This window comes from Hoplias malabaricus, chromosome 13, assembly GCF_029633855.1.
Source record: "Hoplias malabaricus isolate fHopMal1 chromosome 13, fHopMal1.hap1, whole genome shotgun sequence".
NCBI classification, from domain to species: Eukaryota; Metazoa; Chordata; class Actinopteri; order Characiformes; family Erythrinidae; genus Hoplias; species Hoplias malabaricus.
Window position 1 is genome coordinate 20,398,412 of NC_089812.1, and position 20,335 is coordinate 20,418,746.

The 20,335-nt window shown below is 45.6% G+C and overlaps 1 protein-coding gene across 1 annotated transcript in view; it reads right to left on the reverse strand.

Moving 5' to 3' along the window:
• Positions 1 to 214: 214 nt before the first annotated feature.
• LOC136664454 (rab11 family-interacting protein 4A-like) overlaps positions 215 to 20,335 on the reverse strand; it is a 31,409-nt gene continuing 11,288 nt past the window's right edge. Inside the window, exons 4-8 of the mRNA XM_066641635.1 lie at positions 4,633 to 4,811; positions 3,389 to 3,556; positions 2,851 to 2,985; positions 1,023 to 1,058; positions 215 to 383 (exon numbers count right to left, since the gene is read on the reverse strand). Coding sequence (XP_066497732.1) covers positions 215 to 383; positions 1,023 to 1,058; positions 2,851 to 2,985; positions 3,389 to 3,556; positions 4,633 to 4,811 — 687 coding nt within the window. The remainder of the gene's footprint in view (positions 384 to 1,022; positions 1,059 to 2,850; positions 2,986 to 3,388; positions 3,557 to 4,632; positions 4,812 to 20,335) is intronic.

The following is a 20,335-nucleotide window of genomic DNA, read 5'->3' on the forward strand; positions in this document are numbered from 1 at the left end:
TTTATTTTTACTGTGGATACATGGCTTTACTTTGTACAAAACAAAAAAAAACTCTGAAAGCATTGAAAGACTGAAAGCATTAGCTGCTCAAGCTTTTGGAAACGCACTAGTGCATGATGGGAAATGTAGTGACGGTGTACTCTGTAGTTCTGCTCATCAAACCAGCACACACTTTACCTTTTACCACCATGATTTTAGTGGGGTACAGCAATGTTTAATTGGTACACGGGCTGCAGGGAGATGGGTGTAAGAGGGACTCCATGGTCAGAGTGTGTCTCAGTACCTTCTCCGTGATGTCGATGTCACATGAGTCGATGCTGTCTCTGAAGAGATCTTCTGTACTGCCCTGACTACTGCTGAAATTACTGTGGTGGAAGAGTTGCCTGGAGAGAGAGAGAGAGAGAGAGAGAGAGAGAGAGAGAGAGAGAGAGAGAGGATAGAGAGAGAGAGGGAGAGAGAGGGAGAGTGAGGGATAGAGAGAGAGAGAGAGAGAGAGAGAGAGAGAGAGAGAGGGACACAGAGAGAAGAGAGAGTGTTAGAGAGTTAGAAAGGTCATCTGTCAAAATTCAAGACAATAATTTGTGTTGTTATTTTAAGTTATTTTGTGTGTAATTAAGTCTGATCAAGATAATTAAAGGTCAGTTCAGATTATTGTTCTAAAGCTATTTAAAAGCATTAAATACTGTGTGAACCTGTTGCACACAAATGAAAACATCTCAAGATCATTAAAGGCTATCCAGACATTTCCAAATTTTTTGAAACTTTTTTAAAGACACTCTGAGACCCTCTGAGATAGTCTGAGACCATCTGAGATCCTCTGAGGCCATCTGAGATCCTCTGAGATCATCTGAGACCATCTGAAATTATCTGAGACCATCTGAGAGTATCCTCTGAGAGTATTCAATGAATTAAATCCTGATGAAGAGAGCTGTCTTTAATTAAGGCTCATTATTATTTTTCTTCTTAGAGCAGGTGTTCGCCACCCGCGGTGGATGTAGTGTTGTGTTAGAGATAGAGCTCACCTCCCGAAAGCCGTGCTGGAGATCTTCCTGTTGGGGCTGAAAGAGAGGAGACAGGGAGAATATCAGGGAGAGGACGAGGAGTTAAGCACCGCTCAGAGCTTGGTAAATATTCTTAATTCCACTATTGTGTGTTTGTGGTGTGTGTCTGTAACAGCCAGAAAAGGTGTACTGTATTTTTAAGAGGCACTCAGGCACACACACACACACACACGCACACACTCTAAAGGAAGGAAGAGAGAACAGTGTTCTTAAATGTCCAGTCTGTTTACACAGGGACGTTTGGGGTGAACTGTCTGCCCTCTGTTGGCTGGAGTGAGCACTGCAGTGGTGGGAGATTACACTAAAAACAGAGTTGGTAAAAATAGAACAGTCGACTAATTATACACACTCTGAGTCTGTGTATGTGTGTGTGTGTGTGTGTGCGATGGGGAGGGTTACATAACACCCAGTCACCCACATCACCCTTTAAGATCCTTTAGTTATTACATCACACACACACACACACACACACACACATGTTTAAAATAGATATGATCCCTGCTCTTCACAACAGACACAGGAACATAGCTGTGAGGATCTAATGGAGCTCAGCCTCATCATCGTCATCAGTGAGGGTCAGGGGCTGGTGTTGGGGAACTCACCACTCCAACTCATCCCAGAGGAACTCTATCGCTCCAGAGAACACAGTTCCACTGTTCCACACACCAGAGGAACTCCATCGCTCCAATGAACACAGTTCCACTGTTCCACACAGCATTGCTGGAGTGATTATGCTCTCCATTTGTTGGGGATGGTGAATCCCAGAGCTCAAACTGATTTTGAAAAAATGCTGAATCTAGTGCAAAACAGAATAATCTGTTTTGGGACAGAGGCAGATATTCTCCCCCACCTCTCCACCCTCCACTGGCTAATTTTAGTCTCCCTCTCTATCTCTCTCCCTCTCTCTGTCTTTCTGTCGCTCTCTCTCTCTGCAGAGAGGAAGGGAGAGACCCCCGGAGCCTCGGTCGGGATGCAGTGTTGCCATGGTGATGGATAAAGGCCGAGAGTGGGATGATTAAAGAGAATCATCAAGAAAAATAAATCCAGCTTAGAGCCGACACCCAGAGAAGACACAGTAAATTTAACATCACTCACACCCTCAGCGAGGAGGGAAACAACAACACTTTACACACCAGAGGGGAATACACCCCCAGCTCTGGTGTGTGGAGCAGTGGAACTGTGGTCTCTGGAGCGAAGGGGTTCCTCTGGTGTGTGGAACAGTAGAACTGTGTTCCCTGGACTGATGGAGTTCCTCTGGTGTGTGGAACAATGGAACTGTGTTCTCTGGAGCAATTGGGTTCCTCTGGTGTGTGGAACAGTGGAAATGTGTTCTGTGGAATGATGGAGTTCCTCGGGGATGAACTGGAGTGGTAAGTGTGGTCCAGAACTAATCCCCAACACCAGCCCCTGACCTTCACACAGCCCTTTTCCATCAAATGAACTTTGGTTCTTGAACAGGTTCCGTTCCTGATTCTTGGAACTTTGGGTCTTCCACCAGTTTTGAAGGGAACCAAAGATAGCCAGAGATAAAGGGATAGAGTCAGGACAGTGTTACCATTGTTCTCTGGTTCCAGCTTGGAACCAACTTTTCTGGTTCAGGAACCTGTGAAAAAGGGCTAATTGATGGTTACATGAAGGCTGAATGCCACCAAATCCTCACAGCAATGTTCCAACATCTTGTCAGAAGAAACTGTAATGAAGAAAGAAACACACTTTTGATTACTGCCCCACTACTGTGTATGAGTGTGTGTTTCTGAGTGTTTGTGTGTGTGTGTGTTGAGAAACTCACCTGTTTGCTTTAAGGTTCTTCAGCCGAGCCTCCAGGTCATTGAGGAGGTTGACTTTTTTACAGCACTGTGAGCAGTAGACGTCCAGCAGCTCGCTGTTGTACAGATGTCTGATCTTCTGAGGCGTCTGACCAGCGCTACAGACAAAACAGGGTTATTAGCTCCGTCCACTGGTCACTTTATCAGAAACACCTTCCTCACACTCAGGACCCCCACAGAACAGGTGTGATGTGGTGGTGAATCATTCTCAGCGCTGCAGTGACACTGACGTGGTGGTGGTGTGTTAGTGTGTGTTGTGCTGGTGCAAGTGGATCAGACACAGCAGTGCTGCTGGAAGTTTTAACCCTGTGTCCACTCCATATCCACTCTGTGAGACACTCCTCCCTCTTTTGTCCACCTTGTAGATGTAAAGTCAGAGACAGTAGCTCATCTGTCACAGCACAGTGTGTGTCGGTCAGGACATCATACCTGTTCTGTGGGGTCCTGAGCATTGAAGAATAGTGTGTAGACATTGTTGATGTGTGTGTGTTGGTCAGAGACCTGGAGGGCAGCGAGGAGCCAAGGTCAGAGAAGCCGTTCGTTCTCGTCTCATCGTCTGGACACGGGCTGCTGGGCGTAAAGTCCACATCCTCTCCCTCGCCGTAGTCTTCAAACTGCTCCTCTGCCGAGATCACTGAGGCAGCAGCAGAGTGGACCAGCACACAGGAGCTTCACACACACACACACAAACACACCAACCAGAACCTTCAGAAGATTTACTGCACTAATACCAAACAAGTCACAACTAACCTAGGGATTAAGGTCAGGGTTATGGTTAGAGAGGGTTAGGCTCAATCCCATTCCTCATTTCCCCCTCCCCCTTGTTTCTGAGTATCCTCTTGGAGCTGAGTTACAGGGCACAGTGGTTAAATCTCCCCCATGACATGGGACAACCCTTCAAGACCCTGATACATCATCAGAACACAAATAAAACAGAGCAGCGCGTCATTCCCAGGCGACTAGGGGCGCTCTGTAGCAGCTCTGCACCAGTCTGCAGTGATATCAGAGGAGCTGCTGGACTTTAGTTACATTTAGGGCCTTATTCCCCTTCAGAAGAGTTCCACAATCAGAGACTACCCCCCTCTACTCACTCTTCTGTGATATGGAGCTCAACTCAGATTCTCATTCTGCAGAGTTCTGTTCACACTTCCAGCTCCACCTTAAATGCTGTAGTAGCATCAGGAGTTAGAATGTAATTCTTACACTATTTAAGGTGGAACTGTAAATTTACAGCTAACTCCAGCTGCTCCTCGTGCTGTTTTCTGCTTGTTCTGAAGTAAAGTAAACTACATTAAACTCAGATAAAACACTAGGGATCATAGAGTTTAAAGGAGGAAATACTAACATCTTTGGGTTTCTTTGGGCGCTGCACAGCATCTCACCGCTGATTCACAAGGCGTCAGAACCTTTCGTTTGGAGCATGACTGTAAATAATCTCAGTCTGAAGAGTCATGTCGCCCTTACACTTCATACCCCCCACCCCACCTCACACCCTCTCTCCCAACAAGACCTTCTAGGAAACACCCAGGGGGAGGGTTCAGTGGTAGGGGCCTGAGGGAGAAATGGGACTAAGCCTTAGAGTGTTAGAATCAGGGTTTAAAATCAGACTGCTGTCCTTCCTGAATCAACTGGTTTATGAATCACAGCGCGGGTCGACCACACGGGGGCAGCCATGTTCAATTTAGTGAGACGTCACAGTGCTAATCTAATGTATTTAAATTATACCCCGCCCATAGGTCACTGACTTGTTTCCAGGGAGGAACAGTCCTCCGAGTCCCTCCTCCTTGTCGTCATGGCGACCATTCTCGGACGTTTCAGAGGGAGCTCCGCTGTCCATGTCCGACTCGTGTGTGATTGGACCCTCACTCGGATAGAGAGGACAGTCGGGAAACGGCTCAGTGCACATGATGAGGGGAGAGGCCTGCTGAAACACAAACACACACTCACTATCAGTACACACACCAGGATTAATATACACACTCCAACACACACTCACTAAAAATACACACACTCAGTGTCAAACCAATCTGGCAACCCGGCTCTAGCAGAAATGTCACAGCCAAGATGCTGACGATATGACGGTATTTAAGGTGGACAGTAGTTACATAACCCTCTCTCTCTTTCTCACACTCACACACACACACACACACACACACACACACACACACACACAGAGGCCACGTCACACAGCCCTTCACAGAGAACAAGACAAATACCCATAATCCCTTCTGTTTATCTGTTTAGAATTCACCTCACATTTCAATAACGGGATAAAGACTCGCTGTGTGTTTCTCGTCACTGCAGGAAGAGCCCCTGCCCTCTCCGGGGAAGGTTTTATATTACACACCAAAATATTGCTGTGAGGATTTGATGGTATTCTGCCTTCTGCTTGGCATTGGGCATGGTGGGTTCATGCTCATGTGCAGCTGCTCCAGAACGTCATTTCATTTTGTGTTGTTTTACAGAGGTTTAGAATGGGTATAGAGTTAGAGACTTGAGAGTTCTGTGTGTGTGTGTGTGTGTGTGTGTGTGTGTGTATGTTTGTGTTACAGTTTCTTTACTGAGATATTTATAGTGGGTTTCATTAAAGCGGTGAGTTATGACCTGTGAGTTAGTGTTCACACCAATCTGGAATACACACACATACACAATATGCACACACACACACATACACACACACCAACACACACACACACACACACACACACAAACACAACTCTCAAGTCTCACACACATTGAGATATAGGCCAGGTCTGAAGAACAGAGGGAGGACAGTTCCACTAAGGGAACAGCCTTCAACAAAAGCTGCGTCAAGATTTACACACGACACGATGGTTCTGGACCAAAGTCAAGCTCTCCATCACCGACAAACCCCCCCAACCACCCCCCACCACACACACACACATTATGTGTGTCCATTTCTGTACGCGCAGGTGTTGGCTGTAGTAAAATACACTAATATGCTGATAAATAAAGATAAAGCACACACACACACAGGCATACACACACACACACACAGTCTCACTTGACCTGGATACAAACCCCAGCCTGAAGTGTCTGGAAAACAGCATTCATTATTTACACTCAGACTGTACACACACACACACACACACACACTTCCACAATTCCTGCTAGATTTCTTTTGAAATCAAGATTATTTAAATAGTATTATTCTTACTGTATTTTTACTGTATTTTATCCATAGTGTTGTGAGACCCCCACAATAAGAGAATTCACACCAAAAGAAAACACACTCACAATCATCCAAACCCCTGTCATACCTGCACGGTAACGCCCAAATTTTGTTTCTGAATTTACACGGAGGAGCTGTGAGTGTGAACACAAACGCCCATAACATTGTCCCCGGACATTCCCCAGAACTTATCCTGCCCCTGGTGCACAGTCCGGGGAATGTCTCAGGGACCCCTGTGTGAACAGAACCAAAACATTCCTCATAGGATCCACTACATGCCTAAAGCATGCTGAACATTTCTGACAGAGCATCTCCCACTGTGCCATGTGTGCCTGAAAGGACAACTCCAAAACAGCTACAGGCTCACAGCAGTGTGTAGAGCGTCCCAAACCCACCCCCCACCACAGAACTGATCTTTACCTAGAGGCATCTTTTAATGTCGCCCCCTTCCTCATTCTGAGTCAAATTATTTCTACAGCACTTCACATAAAGTCACATAGTGCTTTACACAACGCATCACAATAAAGTATTAAACCACTCAAGACTGCTTAAAAATACAGCTCACCACCTGAAGCTGAATCCTAGCAAGACTGAACTGCTGTTCATTTCTGGAACGGCTGGCCCTCACCATGACCTTGCTCTCATTTGAGAACTCCTCAACTGTTCCATCTGGAGAACAGCTATCGTTCACAGCCCATATCGCGAACCTGAACCGGTCATGCAGATTCCTACTGTACAACATCCGGCCAATCTGACCCTTCCTTTCTCAGGAGGCTGCCCAGGTGCTAGTCCAGTCTCTAGTTATTTCTAGGCTTGACACCTGTAACTCACTCCTGGCTGGTGTTCCTCTGCAGGCCTCTTCAGCTGATCCAGAACGCAGCCGCACAGCTCATCTTCAATCTCCCAAAGTTTACCCACGTCACTCCACTGCTGCGCTCTCTTCACTGGCTTCCTGTATCTGCCACATCAGGTTTAAAACTCTACTGCTGCCTACAAAGCTAAGAACGGACCAGCCCCTCCCTGCATTATGGTGAAGAGTTGAGCCACACGTCGAGCCCTTCCAGCTTCAAGTACAACACGACTCTGCCGTCCCTAAAGTCACACGGAGGACTAGCATCAAGACTCTTCTCCGTCCTGGCACCCAGATGGTGGCGCTTCCACTGACTTCCAGAAGCAGACTCTCTTATGGTCTTCACACGCAGACTGTAGACCCATCTCTCTGTGCTCACTGCAACAGACTGCACTGCACTTAATTCCTTTCTTTCTAGGTTTGAGCACTGACTATAGATCGTATTGTGTACTGCACTTACTACGTGTTGTTCTTTCTAGGTATCAGCACAGGCCCTTGTTCTGGCCGCGTCAGAGGGAGTTTGGACCCTAACCTATTTGTACGAGCAAGGACACACACTAACACTAAGCACTTTTTGTGAGTCGCTCTGGATAAATACTAAATGCTGTATATATAAATGTAAAATTAGTCTTTTTAAAAGTTATTTAAAAGTAAACACAGAGTCAGAAAATCTTTGCTTTTGGGGAACTGCAGTTCTCTCTGGTTTATTTACATTCAGAAGCTCTTTTAAGGTGGAGTGGTGTGTGTGGGTAAGAAGCGACTGTATCTTGTTGGTGTCTGAAGTGTAAATTGTCTGTAAGTGTTTATTCACTGTTGGAATTCCCACAGAAACTCATGTGTAACTCGAGCTGTTTAGTTTTGTAACACTTTTGCTCTGTGTTTACTTTCATGCAGGTAGCGCTCTCCTGAATTTAGAGTCAGTTCCACCTTAAGTAATGTCACTGTAACAGAAAAAATAAGTCAGTGTTACCCCCCTATGGAGCAGGAATAGAGCAACATCATCATCTCAGTTCTTGCTTTTCAAAATTCTGAGGTCTCTCCACCATCCAGACCGTTTCTCATGGTGCACAGAGAGGTATTTTAGAGCGAGACGCTTAGTTTTTTTCCCATTTACAGAGTTAGTGTCACGCCCTCGTCCTGTCATGTCTGTTTTCCCCGCCATGTGCTCTCTCAGCACATGGCTCTGTTTGTTGTTGTCCATGTCTCCGTCCTTGTCCCGCCTTCTTTCCTCCTCTTTGTCAGTGTCCTCATCAGTGTTGTTTGTAATCCTGCCCCTTCATTATTAGTCTCAGGTGTCCTTGTGTGTATTTAAGTCCCCTTCTCTCACTTCCTCTTGTCGGACATTTCTCCTTTGTACTGTTATCAAGTCTGTCAAGTTATCAAGTCTGTCTGTCTCTGCAGTTTCTCCGTCATTGTTTTCCACGTCGTCGTTTCATGTTGTCGTTTCATTTCCTCTGTCGTTGTTTCGTTTTGTAGTCTGGTTATCTCTTTAGTCTGTCTGTCCTGTTTGCCCTGTTTAGCTCCCCTTGTCCAGTTTAGCCTGCTTGGCTCCCTGTTTGTTGTCTTTCTGTTAAAGTCTCTTTGTTTTGTTATATTTCGTTAATAAAGTACTGTGTTTTAGCGAGTGCGTCCGCCTCCGTCAGTCCACCCCGTGATCCTGACAGTTAGGGATGTGTGCTAACACCTGAGGATTTTCCAGCACATACTGAACAGAAAGCAGCATCAATTTGTATAAAGTGTTTTTTATTAAAATCCTGAATAATCCCTCAGTGTTGCATTAGCAGCAGTTCATAAAGAAGCAGTGGGACAGCCTCACGTCCCTCAGAGGAAGCGTGTGTTCTCTTTGTGCCTCTGTGTGATTGGACGGGGGGCTGTCATTGATGAGGGAACTGGAGACTTGTATAAATTGGGAAGCCTAAGTGTTGTGATATAAACTGTGTGAGCAGGGTTAATGAGGGAATGTTTTCCGGAGGAGTGTGTGTCTCCCAACGGCTGTGAAAAAGTGTGATCTGGAGTGTGGCTTCTCTCCTGGACGAGGAGTCTCAGAGAAATGAGAGTTTTTATGAATTTTTTATGAGTTCATCGTCCCTCCGGAGCAGAGAGGAGGAATGTGTTGATGCAAAAAGAGCAGCGAGAGAGATAGCAGCGCATAATAAAGCAGTCCTCCACTCTCCACTGCTTCACTCTACTCCAATGTTCTTCTGTTCCTGGATCATTGTGATCTGAAACAAAACACTGAGGCTCCACAGTCAGTCCCAGTCACAAAGCAGCACCACAACACACACATCCTGACATCACACACAGAACATGAACAGAGAAGATGGAGCTGAGATGGAGCCAAGACTGAGGCCTGGAAGCTTCTCCATTCTCCATGCTTTTCCACCAAAAGAATTCTGTTTTTTTTAACCAGTTCCTTTCAGGATTATTGGAACCTTGGTTCTCTCCACTGAACCAGCCTCGCATTTCCACCAGTTTTGAAAGGAACCAAAGATACATCACTAGAGTGGGGCGCTGTGGGGGCTGGGTTTCAGCGTGATAGAGTCAGGACAGTCATGGTTTATCCATTGTTTACTGTGCAGTCAGATCCGATAGAGATATGATACACATGTGGAAATGCAGAGATCTGTCTATTAAAGTCCCAGTGTTTCACACCATGGTTCCTGAGCTCCAGAACAGTGAGAACATTGGAGAACAATGAGAACAGCGGAGACAGAGCCTGGCGTTATGCTGAACACAGCCCAGAAACACACACACAGCATATTTCTGTTTTTATTTTTTATATCTTTTTCCAAATAAAAATCAGATTAAAAATAAATCTGCTACAAAGTGTTACCAGAGTGACGCCATAAAAGAACCACTTTTGGTTCCATAAAGAATCATTTTTCCTAACAACATGTACATCGAGTGATGTATTTTTAAACATTTTACATGTTCTTCACATTCACCTCTTTAACAGACCATTCTTTATGGATCCAGAAGTGGTTCTTCCATTGCATTTAGCTCTCACCTACAGTTTTAAGCTGGTTTTCTGCTGGATGGAACCTACATGACTTGGCTCATTTCACGGGGGAGCCCTGCCAGTGGAAAAGCCACATGCTTTAAGTGTGCCGAGCCGAGCCAAGTCGAGCCATGTGGAGCCGGATCCATGCAGTGGAAAATGCACCACTAGTTTTCGCAAATACATAACTTTGCAAAATGTAACATTCCTAATCAAGCACCCTGGAGCATTTTTCCTAAATCTAATATCTCCTTTGCTCATGGAGTATGGGGTCCAGAGATGTCCTGGATTTGTTCTTATACACATGCAGCGCACAGTGGGAGATTTTCTGCGACAGCATCACTCTCACAGCAGGAAATATGCTGTGTGCTTTAGGGTTGAGGCAGAGCCTGTGCAGCTCCTGCAGGAGAAGCTACATGACGTTAGTAGTGCTGTTCACACATGAGCTGACTCTGACTTTACCTGGAATCTTTACCAGCTAGATGAAAACTGTGTAGAGTCCAGGACGAATGCCACAGGTGGTCTCATTCACACACAGCACCTCGATCAGCCACCCAGCCTCTCCTAGGAGGAGGTCTCCCATCTGAGTCCTGACGCCCAGTGGACCTACAGGTTCTGGAAATGCTATGGGGCAGCAGAATTTCCCAAGGTTTCCCAAACATTCCTAAAACAGTCCTACTGTGCCCCCCCTTCCAGATCCTACACTCCTGATCTGACAGCCAAATGTGTTTAGCCCCCAGTAAGACACCAGTAAGTCCCCAGATTACTCCATTAGGTTAATTTGTGTTCTTAGTGGGTAAACACAATGAGCCAGGATTCAGACTGAGAATCGGCTGCACCGCAGAACCAGAGGAACCGCACAAACCACAAACACAGTGCTCACTGAGGTTAAACTTAAACTCCTGTACATCACTCAGTCAGCTAGAGAGAGAGAGAAACAGAGAGAGAGAGAGAGAGAAACAGAGAGAGAGAGAGAAACAAAGAGAGAGAGAGAAAGAAGGTACTCCAGTGAAAGCAGTAGCTATTGTTCTCTGACCTTTCCAGCTCCTTTACAAGGAAGAATATCACTGGAGAACACACACACACTTAAAAACATGCACAGCAGGTGGTCCTCAAATATGTGAGACCCCCTCCCTAAAGGTCACTTTGCATTATGGGGATTGGGGGAGGGCAACATTGACCTGAACACACACCCACACACTCACACACACACACACACACACACACACACACACACACACACACACACATTCCTTTTAAAGTATCAGTAGTATTCAAAACTCCATTAACTTCTGTTCTTCTCCTGTCCCTTTGCTGGACAAGGGTGAGAACATCTTGACCTCAAAGCTCAAAGAGTTTTACTCCTCAGTAAATACCACAGCACTTTTCCACAGACACAAACACTTCTCCACTGCAGGGTCTCTACTCTCCTCATCCACCAGGTAAATCTGGTCCTGGCTCTGGAAGCAGGTTCTTGTTTAGTCGCTGTTCTCTCAGGGTTCAGAGCAAGCCGAGTAGGGACTAAACCGTGGCGTGTAAACCTTACAGAGCGCTGATTGTTTAGAGAGAGTCCTCACTCTACGCCATGCAACGCAGACGTCCAACACCAACTCTCCAAGCAGAGATCACATTTGTTTTTATCCGATTCACGACAGCAGCTTGTAAAATTACAGTGGTCTTTTGAAGAGGTTCAAATGCTCCTTGGATAGGTGGCCAATAAAAGAATCCAGAGAGAGTTGGACGCTGCAACAAGGAAGGAACAAATTCTACTGATCTGTCTGAACTGATGATGAAGATGTGTTCAGTACCAAACAACAACAAGATGCCAGTACACCATGAGTGTTACACCGCAAAGCCCACTGTTCCCCTTAGAAATGGGGTTACAGATGACAACAGATACATATCAGAGGGGAGCTGTGGGAGTGGAAAACCAACCAGGGAACAATCAGAGCATAGAGTCCAGTTGAGTTTACTCTATTGAACTCTAATAGGACTGGCAGTAAAAATGTGAGTCAGAAGTGAAGGAACAGCTCTGTCTCCCCCCTTTGCATCTACATCTGAGGTGCCCTGGAGCAACACACCTATCCCTAATAGTCTACCAACCCACACACTGTGAAATAAGACCCCAGTCAGTTTTCTGTGTGCTGCCTGAGTTAGAAATCATGGGATAAAACGAGTCGTTCTGATCCTGCTCCGCTTCTGATGTCAAGTGCAGAGAGTTTAGAATGCCTTTCCCCCCTCATCTGAGTCTGTCCAATCACAGCGCTGGACCCATGTGTATGTGAGAGCACAAAGATGAGGTTAAATGCAGCAAAACAGACACAACAAGCGCAGTGAAAACAGAGAAAATAAGAACGGAGAAGAAAAAGAACCAAGCGAAAACAGCTAAAAAAACAGATTCTGCCCCTCGTTCCTCACTGCTGTGCGCTCGGTGTCAGGGTGAACAGTGAGTGGCTCATTGTCATTTAAAGGAACAGGCGCTGAAAGTGGGCATTCTGAAACAGGCTGTTTAGACAGGGGGAGAATGCTGCTGTGGGGCTTGTGGGGTTTGGACCAAATCAGGTCACAAATTTATTTCTCCTCTTTTATTCAGTTTTTAGCTAAATTTTAAACATTCTCGTACTGTCATTGTCAGAGCCAGAAAGAAACACCAACAATGGAGGTCACCAACGGCTCATAATAGAGAACACACACACACACAAACACACACACACACACAGTCTGATTAGCATGTGAATGGTCTGACCTCTTTCCCCTGGAACAGATTACTGCACGATTCATCTGAATTCATTCAGCCGCTGGTGTGACTGAGATCGGATCGGATCAGACTGAATTCCACAGCGCACACACACACACACACACACACACACTGCATTGATTTCAGAACACATACACATACACACACACACACACAAAGTAAATAACACTAGCTTGTCCCACGACCTCCAGGAAGTAAACTCCACTGTCACCGTCAGTTCTCTATCGGATCAATACTGAAACAAAAATCTGATCCATATTAAATCAGTACTCATTATCACCTGATCCCCTGAGTTCAGATGGGAGTTCAGGGTCATGGTGCCTATGCTTTAATCAGACATCACTATCAGACCAGTGTTTAAAATAAACCCAGAGCTGTAGTTCTGATATCAGGTACCGTGATCAGACAAGTCTTCTATCAGAATCAGTACTGGACAGGTATGGGGTGATTAGTATTGGGTCAGTATTCAGTCTGGTGATTAGTATCGGATCAGTACTCAGTCTGGTGATTAGTATTGGTACTGACCCACACCCTGAGCGTAACCAAACTTATCATACTACTGACAGCCTTTCACAAAGCCAAGGTCACTTTACCACACTTCACCCTTAAACACACACACACACATACACACACACACAGGACTGAAACAATGGATCTTACTTGTCTGCAGCACACACACACACAGTACCTCTCCCAAGGTTCTCTCTCTCCCCCACACTCACCCCGCTGGTCAGTATGGAAGGTCCATCCAATGCAGACATCCACAGATTTTCAGTTCATCCACGTTCCCAAATCTCAGATTATAATCCAACAGGTCAGGTCCAACACACACACACACATTTAGACACATACACACACTCTCTGTCTCACACACACACACACACTGAGATTAGAGTCCAGCACACTGCAGCTTCACAGAGCAAAACACTACGGCTTACAACATACACCTCGGCTCTCACCCTCACACAAACACACACACACACCAGGGCTCATAACACACGCTCACACACCGACGCTAACGATCTGGCAACAGTTGTCGGGCTGTTGGCCACTCCTACTCCCTCTCTCTCTCTCTCTCTCTCTCTCTCTCTCTCTCTCTCTCTCTCACACACACTTTCTCTCTCTCTAAGTGTGTGTCTCTCTCGCTCACCCTCAGTCTGCTGTTGCTAAGCAACTATTCAGCTGGGCAGTCCCTTAGCAGTGACATCACAGAGTGTGTGAAATGCAGACACAGAGAGACACAGAGAGACAGAGAGAGAGTGAGAGAGAGTGAGTGAGAGAAATAGAGAGAGAGAGAGAGGAGAGAGAGAAGAGAGAGAGAGAGAAGGACATGTGATCACACTCAGCTCACACACATCTGAAATACAATAGAGAGAGAGAGAGAGAGAGAGAGAGAGAGAGAGAGGAGAGACAGAGAAAGTGTATACCTGTGTGTTTGTTGCAAACATCTTAAATAGACACACAACCTATAATGCAGACAATGGTGGTCCTCAGGTGTGAGGACAGTTGTCCCTCAGTCTCCCCAGGGGATGGGTTCCAGGACCCCCACCCCCCACTCCCCGACCCCACAGACACCGTAGTGTTGGTCTGTAACCTCTAGCTGTAACGTCCGCTGTGGACCGTCTCTAGGTCTCTGACCATGTCTAACACAGCGGAGACGCCGAGGGGGGGGGGGCTGTGCACCGTGCTGCTGAGGGAACAATGATCGGAACAGACACTGTGTACACGTTCAGCACAGAGGCAGACATCGCAGACACAGGCGGACCCACCAGCCCACACCCAACCCACAAATGAACGACAGTGTAGCCATTGTACAACCAACAAACAAGGGAATAAATCAAGGTCCGCCAGGAGGAATGAGCCGCTCATTATCGTTTACTGCATTAGTCAGACACCAGGGGGTTTTCCTCCTGAGTTCAAAATGAATTCGTTTATATGGAACTTTGGAGGAGAATCAGCCCTTACACTGAGGTCTCACACATCATCGCTGGAGAAATATCCTGTTTCACAATCAGAATCATCATCAGAATCAATAGCAGAATCAGAATAAGATTCACAGTCCGTATTAGGACAGGAACATTTTTCAGGAGATGAGTACAGGTGCAGGGAAAGTAGGTAAGAACAGTGTGCTTGTGTGTGTGTGTGTGTGTGTGTGTGTGTGTGTGTTTCTGATTCTCTTTCTCTGCTGTTTCAGCTCTGCCCCACTTTCACACCAGTCCCCAGAGATCACACTCTCATATACACCCTCATAGAGTCTCTCTCTCTCTCTCTCTCTCTCTCTCTCTCTCTCTCTCTCTCTCTCTCTCTCTCTCTCTCTCTCTCTCTCTCTCTCTCTCTCTCTCTCTCTCTCTCTCTCTCTCTCTCTCTCTCTCTCTCTCTCTCTCTCTCTCTCTCTCTCTCTCTCTCTCTCTCTCTCTCTCTCTCACACACACACACACACACACACAAATCTCACTGTCCCATGGTCTTCTCCAGCGAGAGAAACACTCCCCAGTACACGGGCCAAAATTGTGTGACACACCCTCCACATCCTCCCCCCACCCCGCCCCCCCCCCTCCCCCCCCCCTCCCCCCTGAAGTAAAGGGGTTAATCAGGAGTGCATTTCTCTTACTGTATAAACACACTCTACTCTCCTTTACTCCACATACTGGAACATAGCTGTGAGGATCTGATGGAACTTAGTTCCACACACCAGATGAATTCCAACACTCCAAAAACACAGAGGAGTAGATTGATGAAGTATTAAAAGAGGTAGAGATTCTGGAGGAATAATTATTTGGTACAAATCAGAATTATCAAAATTCATAATTCCACTAAAATATGAAAAATCTCTAATTTGGCTTAAAATGAAAAAAGAAATCACAGGAACCGCAAAAGATATCTTCCTATGCACCATTTATGTCCCTCCCAGTGAATCCCCTTACTACAGCGAGGACACCTTCCCCAGCCTCCATGACCAGATCAGCAGCTTCCAGGCCCAGGGCAGTGTGCTGATCTGCGGAGACCTGAACGTAACAGGATCTCTACCTGACCTCAGTACAGAGCACGGTAACAATTATATATTTGGACATAATTACCCAAGAAACTTAACTAACCTCCCCTGAAATAACTCTGATTCACAGGTGAACCACAATGGACAGGACCTGCTGCAGCTCCATCAGAGTCTGGGTCTGTACCTGGTCAACGGTAGGACACGAGGAGACTCTTTGGGAAGATACACATTTTGCTCACCTCTTGGCAACAGCACTGTCGATTACATGATCACAGATTTAGACCCTTTCTCTCTCAGTGCGTTCACCGTCAAATCACTAACCCCTCTGTCTGACCACAGCCAAATCACTGTGTTCCTCAGAAGGACAGAGACTAACAGCAATGCACACACACGGCCCAGTGAGCTGTACACCATCATGAGACCTTACAGATGGGCCCCAAACAGCACCCAAGAGTTCCAGAAAGCAATCGGGCACCAGGAAATTCAAACACTTTTAGACAACTTTCTGGACGCCACCTACACTCACAGTAACGAAGCCGTCAATCTGGCCATTAGAAACATAAACCACATCTTTAATAAAACTGCCAAAATATGCAAATTAAAACAACCAAAGAACAAACCCAAAAAACCAAAGGACCATCAGTGGTCTGACACAGAATGTCAAAAAATCAGGAAAGAATTAAGAAATCTATCAAATCAGAAACATAGAAACCCAAATACTCAGATTTACGCCTTCAGTACTGTGAGACAGTAAGACTGTACAAACGCACACTCAAAAAAGAGTCAAAAAAGCACAATACACACACACACAACTGACACTAATTGAGGAGTCCTTAAATACAAATAGGTTTTGGGAACACTGGAACAGTCTCAATAAATCTAGAACAGAAGAATTGGTTCAAAACGGAGAGATATGGATCACACATTTCAGATCCCTCTACAGTGATATAACCCCAAATTTAACACCAGGCCAAAAGAACATCACTGAAAAATTAAACTTGATAGTTTAATTAAAAGACTTCCAGAATCCCCTGGACTCCCCCATTACTGCGCAGGAACTTCAAAACAAAATATCCGCCTTAAAACCCAAAAAAGCAAGCGGCACCGATCGCATTCTGAATGAAATGATCCGGCACACGAGTGAAAAATTCCAATTGGCCATTCTCAAGTTATTCAACATGATTTTGAGTGTGGGTCACTTCCCTGACGTCTGGAGTCAAGGTCTGATAATGCCCATCTTCAAAAGCGGAGACAAATTTGACGCTAATAACTACAGAGGCATCTGTGTGAACAGTAACTTGGGGAAGTTACTGTGTTGTGTTTTAAACTCTAGATTATTAGACTTCCTTATGAAGCACAGTGTCCTGAGCAAGAGTCAGATTGGATTCATACCAAATCACCGCACATCTGATCACATTTACACCCTACACGCCCTGATTGACTCACATGTTTAAAACAATAAAAACAAAATATTCGCATGTTTTATTGATTTCAAAAAAGCATTTGACTCCATTCGGCACCAAGGTCTATTCTACAAACTTATTGAGAGTGGTGTAGGGGGTAAAACATATGACATTATTAAATCCATGTACACAAACAATAAGTGCGGTATAAAGATTGGCAACAAAAAGACAGGGCTGCTGCTTAAGCCCAACACTATTTAACATTTATATAAACGAATTGGCCACGCTGGAGCGTTCTGCAGCGCCCGGTCTCAGACTCAGAGATTAAACTCCTGCTCTACGCAAACGGCCTGGTTCTACTGTCCCCCACAGAGCAGGGTCTACAGCAGAACCTGGACCTGCTGGAGCAGTGCTGTCAGAACTGGGCCCTGACAGTCAACCTGAAAAAGACCAAAACCATCATTTTCCAAAAGAGACCCAGATCTCAGGGACACTCCCCCTGCTTCACACTAGGGACACACAGGTTAGACTCCAGTAGAGAGTATAACTATTTAGGGCTGAAGATCAGTTCAACAGGAAGCTTCAGTCCAGCGGTCAATGAACTGAGAGAGAAAGCACGCAGGGCATTCTACGCCATCAAACGCCAAATTCCCATTCAAATTGCAATTCGGATCTGGCTCAAATTATTCCAATCAATTCTAGAACCCATTCTCCTATACGACAGTGAGGTGTGGGTGGCGCTCCAAAACCACACATTTGACCAATGGGACAAATACCCAATGAAAATGATGCACACAGGATTTTGTAAAAGCATCCTGAAAGTGAACAGGACGACACCAAACAACGACTGCAGAGCGGAATTAGGCCAGTACCCTCTGTTACTGAGAATACAAAAACAAATGATTAAATATTAGCTACATCTAAAACACCTATCACTACAAAGCCCTGCAAAGCCAAGAGCTGAGCAAAGAGAACAGTTCCCTCACACAGCTGGTCCTGACCCTGACCTCACTAACACACTCTAACCCCCATCAGGACCAGTCTGAAACACCCACAATCAGAGTCAAACAAATTATAACACTCCAAAAACACAACTACATCACCCATTGGAACACACACACACAGGCACAAAGCAGAATGCAGTGCTATCTGACCCTAAATCGACAGTACACTGTAGCGGAGTATCTCAGCATAGTGACTGACCACACACACAGAGCCACACCAGGTACAGACCCAGCGCCCACAGCCTGGCCGTACAGACCGGCCGCTATAAACAGACATGGCTCCCCAGAGCAGAGAGACACTGCCGGCAGTGCCAGAGCGGCGCTGTAGAGACAGAGCTGCACTTTATTACAGAGTGTGATAAATACAAACAATTAACAGAAATTTATTTCCCAAAATTTGAGAGAGAGAGAATAACACTGCAGCACGAAGCACTGAGAACCCAAGAGCTCAGCCCTAAACCCAGTCCCTTCTGTCAGCTGGTTCTGAGACTAACTAACCCTCTAAATCCTAACACACCACAGTCCAGTCCAGCACTGCTGACCAAAGTCCAATCAGACTCAAATTATTAAACACAGTAAATCAGCCTATCTAGAACACTGGGACAATGACAACAGAACCCAGTCTAGATTAGAGTGCTATCTGACCCTAAACAGAGCGTATGAATTGGCTGAGTATCTCTTCACCGTCAGAGATCCACAGCAGAGACAGATCCTGACCAAGTACTGGCTGTGGAGAAGGGCAGGTATAAGAAATCCTGGCTGCCCAGAGAGCGGAGAGTGTGTGGTCACTGTGAGAGCGGTGAGGTCGAGACAGAGCTGCACTTTCTCCTCCACTGCCCACTGAACTCATTCGTGAAAATTTCAACCAAAAACTTAAAAACCTCCAGCCAACTCTGGAGACTCTGACCCATTTAGAATTATTACAGATCTCCCTCGGAGAAGGACACACTCTTGCCGCCAGATATGTGGCAACATGCCACCGCCTGAGAGACAGTGAGCACCAGTCATCACACACTCCCCCTAGCACTCTGAAATCACCCACACAATGATACCCCCCCACACACACACACTCCCCTCCACACCCACGCAGTGATACACCCGACACACACTCCACCCCTCCCACACACAGTAATCCCCCCCCCACACACACACATTAATAACCCCCTAAACACACTCCATCAACACCCACACAAACACCCCACACACTACTGATCCCCCAACCCAAACACTATAAATAAGAATGTAAACACTTATTGGTGATTATACACTTATTTTGTTTATTTAATAATATGTGATCTTTTTATTTTTTCAACTAATTGATTGATTGTCTAGTTATTGTTATTGATTTTATCTATTCATTGTATTTTTTAAATATTTTTTATAGTAATTAATGATAATTTGCTTAAATAATCGGATAATTAAGTATTTGGTTTTTTTTCCAAATACATAAAAAATATATGTTCAGTGTAATTTTGTTTATGTGCTTTGGCAACATTGTTACTGAAACAGTCATGCCAATAAAGCCAAGCTCAATTGAATTGAATTGAACAAATAACGTAAGAAATCCCTTCATTCACTGAGCTTGGGTTCATCCTCTCAACTTCTAGCGAAACACCGCCGCCCAGTGGTGATGAATAAGTTCTTTCTGTGTGAAAAGATATTTCTCTGTAAACTCTAAACAGGGAACAGGAGCGCGATGCTGTGTATGTGTTTGTGTGTGTGTGTGTGTGAGACTGATTGAGATTGGGTTGGGTTGTGTGTGTGAGACTGATTGAGATTGGGTTGGGTTGAGTGGTGTTGGGTTCTACCTGTTAACAGCAGTGATTTAAAGAGAGAGAGAGAGATAGACAGAGAGAGAGTGAGTAAGTGAGAGAGAGACAGAGCAATGTCCATAGAGGCTGCAGGATAACAGCAAGTTTTTGCTGGACAAACCACAAATTGTCACACACACACACACACACACACACACACACACACACACATACACACATGGACAGACGGCTAGTTTCAAAACCCAAGAAGTGAGTTTTCTAAATTCCTAATGGATTTACACTCTGGACGTCATCATTCTGTAGTGTCACTCCATTATAAGGAGTTGTGGGTGTGGCCATGATGTCCATATAAGGAGCGGTGGGTGTGGCCGTGATGTCTGAATAAGGAGTGCTGGGTGTGGTTGTGATGTCTGTATAAAGAGTGGGGGGTGGGTGATGTCCGTATAAGGTGTAGTGGGTGCATGATACCCATATGAGG